This window comes from Euphorbia lathyris, chromosome 7, assembly GCF_963576675.1.
Source record: "Euphorbia lathyris chromosome 7, ddEupLath1.1, whole genome shotgun sequence".
Classification (NCBI taxonomy): domain Eukaryota; kingdom Viridiplantae; phylum Streptophyta; class Magnoliopsida; order Malpighiales; family Euphorbiaceae; genus Euphorbia; species Euphorbia lathyris.
Window position 1 is genome coordinate 60583409 of NC_088916.1, and position 4817 is coordinate 60588225.

A 4817-nucleotide genomic window follows, 5' to 3' on the forward strand; every position below is an offset into this window, starting at 1 on the left:
GGCCATCAAATTTTTGCCTGCATTTTACAAAATTCACTACAAAATGACACACAGATCAACAGGCATATCTCATCTTTTTATATCACTTATTAAGTTATTTTACATACACAACTTCACATGATCTACCTTTCTCTTGCACATGATTATCTACAATCTCACAACTCTGGTCTAAGCCGAAAAGTAAAACAACATCTTCCTCCGTTTTTTAACGTTCCTCCCTCCGGACGGCATTGGGGTTGGACATCATATCCATCATCATCTTCTCTGGTGAATCCTCCCAATTCGCAAATGTTTTCAGGTCAATCTGCAAAAGGGTGAGCATATGATACAGCCTACTAAGATTACATATATATGCCAGCCAAACTCATCAGATTAATTAGTTACCTTGCGTCTTTGCTCGATGAAAAGTTCTTCTCTCTTCTTATAAGAAGTTTGGGTTGCACTTGCTGCCTTCCCACCTAATCCCCAAACTTCAACTTCTGTGATTGAAGCTTCAACAAGGAGATAGCCCTGTTACACAGATCCATATTAGAAGCCGCGCTGTGAAAATTTTAATGTGATAGTTTGGATTATTGGGGTTCGTATAGTTAAACGAAGCTAAACATATGCAAGTGTGACTACATTAACTTTCCAAGAGGGACACAATTTTGACAATCTCCCCCCATGAGGAGCATCGAAGAGAACTTTGACAAATATACTCCACCAGGACAATGAAGACATATAAGATCAAAAATTGCTTTGATAACCATTTTCCCATTCAGAAGCATGTATAGCTTGTGAAGTGCAAAACATAAATTACACAAACAGATTAGAGTGATTAACAGATGTTAAAGAAAGAAAATTACAGCTGAATACATTGGTGATAAACGGAAAAGAAGTATTGGTTTAGATGTAGAAAGAAAGAAAAAAGTGATTGAGTATAGGAATATTATACTGCATCATCAATATGCATTTGGATTTGCAATTTAACTTCTCTAGATAGTTGCAATTGAGTTTTGAGAACTAAGAGCAAATGAAAATATGGAATCTCTGTTCATGCATGTTAAAAGTAAATAGGAGCTCTATACCTGAGTTGGGAAAAGTGGACCATGCTGGTAAGTTTTATCGGCTGCATGATGGCGAACAGTTATTTTAGAAAAGTCTTCATCAATAAATATTCTCTCATTCCCAGTGGTTCCTCCAAATGCAATTCCCACAGGCTTTGGGTGTGGGTCATAAGCTCTGCCAGTTGGATGCAAGTGGCTATATACAAAGTTCTTATCTTTCCCTGCGGATAACATAACCATGGTGTCATTGTTTCGATATTAACAAAACTAGAAGCATCTTACATGAATTTTATTTCATCTAATATATATTTTTAAGGAAATAGAAGTCATAACAGCATCCTTCACTGCTTTGTGCCACAAGGCAACCCACTTTGCAAGGGTCTGGGAAGAGTTCTTCCCATGCCACCACGAGAACAAAAAGTATAAAATACATAAGGCAAAAAATTTCCCCTAATTTATGTCTTAGGAGGAGGGTGTTGGTGGTATAGTCTGGCTGACAGACCAGCACACAAACACTTCTCTCTATCTACTCTTGAGTTTTTCTATTTTCTGCGCACACTTACATACCTGATTGCGTATATGCATGGAAGACCGGACATATAGCATACAAGCTTCCAGAGGTTCCGTAGAACACATCCCTATTTTCAAAACCCTGCTGCGTGAGTGCACCTATTACCCATTTCCTCTCATTTGTACCATCGTCATGGGAGTCTACAGAAGTAGCAGAAACCAAAAGAAGCGACGGACCATGATAGCCTTCAATGTTAGACCAGAATCTGTTCATGCCCCTCCCATGATGAGATGACCTAAAGTATATAGAAAAGAAACATTGAACAATAGAGTTGATGCATAAGAAAATCAAGAAGATAGGTTACATGTGACCCTGGAGAGAGAGAGAGAAGGTTCTCAAGTTGCAAAATCAGGATATGAAAGATGGTAAAAACAACAATCTGCACAGACTGCACTTCTGCAGTAAGCAACTTAGGTACTACAGTCAAAGTCACTAGAAAATTAGAAGGCCAATACATGTAAAACCAGTAAAGAAGTACTCCCAAGGAGCAGAGAACAATGGTAGGTGGGTCATGAAAAAAGAAACACAAGGGAAGATGACAAACCGGTAAAGAAGATTTTCATAAGTTCCATCACCACCAGCAGGTAAATAGGGTTTCAGAATTTCTGTTCTCATTATACCCCGGAGTGTAAGAGAGATTGCAAATGCTCTTCCACAAGTTAGTAGACACAAATCAGATGCCTCTCCTGGAGAGATTTCTCCCAGTGAGGAAGTAGGATGTTCCAACTCCTGTTATTTGTCAAGGAAAAGAATGTATATCAAATGATGTAAAGTGGATTAGACAACAAAATCAGGATTGATGGAAGTACATAATAAGTAAGAAAATAGCTAAAGAGCAGAGAAGAAATAATTATAAATTGGAAAGCACTATCTTCAGAAGATAATAGGAAGCCAATCTCTATAATCTTAACCTACATTCCTTGCTCTACTACTAATTATCTCTCTTCCTTGATCTCTTATGCATGAATAGAAGCATCATTACTGATTTGACTTCTAAATCGTTTTTTAACACAATCACAGCATTCAATGCAGTTAGCCTACTGATTTTCAATTTATCTCCAGTTATGCAGCAGGCATGCCTTCTTAGAAAAAAAAACAAGGTATTATGCATGTTCTTACTGAAAGGGCAACTAACAAGGATAGCTAGACAGTAATTAGTTCTCATAATGAATAGCATCGGAAGCAAGGTGCTCTGGTTACTAGTAAACAGTAAGGTAGAAGAAGTGACTACATGTGTAAGAATGCTGTTGGCTTCCAAGAAGAGAAGTTTAGGTCTGGAAGGTGAAGATAATGACTATAGTCAGAAACCATATAATATAACTTTTTAATCACTTGGCTTTGTTTGTGGATTTCATGCCAAGAGTTTCATCCTGCAGTCATATTCAACGACCAGCAATAAATATCCCAAACGCATGAGAATAAATCTTCCACCAAATATGGATGGTACAGAAGATAAAGTATAGAACATAAAACTTCTCACAACATCATGACACTCGTACATGTTTCCTTCTCCGCAAGAAGGATACAAACATTCTTCACATTGTATTAGTCAAATCATACAAAAGCATATGAGACAGTTGCGTCCAATCCAAATAAATAAAAGATGCTTTCAGACAAGAGAAGTAATCCAAAACAACTAACACAAGACAATAACACAAGACAAGAGAAGTAATCCAAAACAACTAACACAAGACAATCATGAGTTTTTTTTAAGAGCATAAGCACTTTTAATATTTAGTAAGATAGCATAAGTGGGCAACATGAACTGTGCTTCTCTTTAGGGACAAGAAAGCTTACCTCTAGCAAGATTTAAAAAATAACATGAAAGCACAAATTTAAGTTCATCTGAGTTATACCGCAGAAGGAACTGAATTTTGAAGCCTGCTATGGACAAATTGTGTGAAACAATCTGAGAGACCTGGCACAGTTGTCAAGGCCCATGTGAGAAGCTTCCCAGCAGCAAGTTCAACTACCAGGGATGAGATGTCACAATCCCATAAATTCAAGTCGCTATCAACTTCAGCACAGGAAACAACTGCTGATAACACTAAATGACTAACATCTGGGAGACATAAATTTCCTTTCCCTTCTGAAAATGCAGAATTTCTGGAATCCCATAACATAGTCCAACACAACAAGAGAAGCACAAGAACATCAACGGCTAGAAGAGCCCCACTAATCTTACAATCATCATCATCAATGAATTCAAATTCCAATTTCAAAGGAAGTCCAGCTTTTGCAGAGGTAGTGGAAAATACTCTCAGCAAGGCATTGAGTGCCACTGATGCAGGCATCCTTCCACAACATTTCAGATACCCTCTCAAAAACTCAACCCAACTGATCCCTCCTTCCTCACTGACGAAAAATATATCCACAATAGATGCACCCAGATGATCCAACAATAACCGAAATGACTCAGGAATATCGCGTCCTTCACATGATAGATTTTTATAATCTAAACAGAAGCATTGCTGATGAAATTAAAAGTTATGAATGAGAAAGAAATTAAACCCTCGAAGAACAATATCAATTTGTATAAACAAAATTAGTTTGTTTCAATTGAATCAACTCTGTTACAGTAAAGCTTTACAGATTCACCACATTTAGAAACAAGACTGAGGAAGGATGATAAGAACCTGAAGAGATTGGAGATGGATAGAATTTGTTTGAGGATCGGCAAGCTTAGAGAAAGTAGTTTGAAGCATCGGTAAAGCTCCAGTGGAAGCTACTAAACTTTCCAGTTGTTGTTGTTCGGTCGAATGGTTGTGATCTGTCGAAGATGATGCACCCATCGTCGATCTCTGATTAATCTCCGGCGAAATAATTGGAGGATTTGGATGACAAAAAATTAGAGAGAATTGAATTCCCTCTACTCTCTGGTTGCTGCTTCTAGAGAAAATCCAGGCATTTTATTATTGCTTCTCTTACTTTAGACGTGTCAATTCATTCAGATGCTAGCTATCCCAATCCTGCAACGATACAAGGGGATAAGTATCAAATAAGTATATCCATTTAATCTTACCCTAAATAGTAATTGCTTTAACGTTTTATATCGATTTTGGCTCAAACTGTGATGAGGGGCATCAACACAATCAATCTGGTAAAAGCAGTAAAAAAATCTTCTGTCCCGAATTCCCTGTCCCCTTGTCACTATGTAATTTGTAATTCCATTTTGCCTTTCTTGTTAGATGAGGTTGTTA

At 37.5% G+C, this 4817-nt stretch overlaps 1 protein-coding gene across 1 annotated transcript; it reads right to left on the reverse strand.

Moving 5' to 3' along the window:
• LOC136235440 (uncharacterized) lies at positions 1-4562 on the reverse strand. Its single transcript, XM_066025110.1, has 7 exons — positions 4254-4562; positions 3474-4088; positions 2162-2346; positions 1614-1852; positions 1068-1267; positions 385-510; positions 1-304 (listed from the first exon to the last, which is right to left on the reverse strand). The coding sequence occupies exons 1-7, from the start codon at positions 4407-4409 to the stop codon at positions 206-208; spliced, it is 1620 nt and encodes a 539-aa protein (XP_065881182.1). The 5' UTR covers positions 4410-4562; the 3' UTR covers positions 1-205.
• Positions 4563-4817: the final 255 nt, after the last annotated feature.

Coding starts and splice junctions, on each gene's coding strand:
- LOC136235440 (XM_066025110.1), bottom strand. CDS start 4,409: ATGGGTGCATCATCTTCGACAGATCACAACCATTCGACCGAACAACAA. Junction 4,089..4,253: donor TCCATCTCCAATCTCTTCAG/GTTCTTATCATC, acceptor TAATTTCATCAG/CAATGCTTCTGTTTAGATTA. Junction 511..1,067: donor GTCCACTTTTCCCAACTCAG/GTATAGAGCTCC, acceptor TCTGTGTAACAG/GGCTATCTCCTTGTTGAAGC.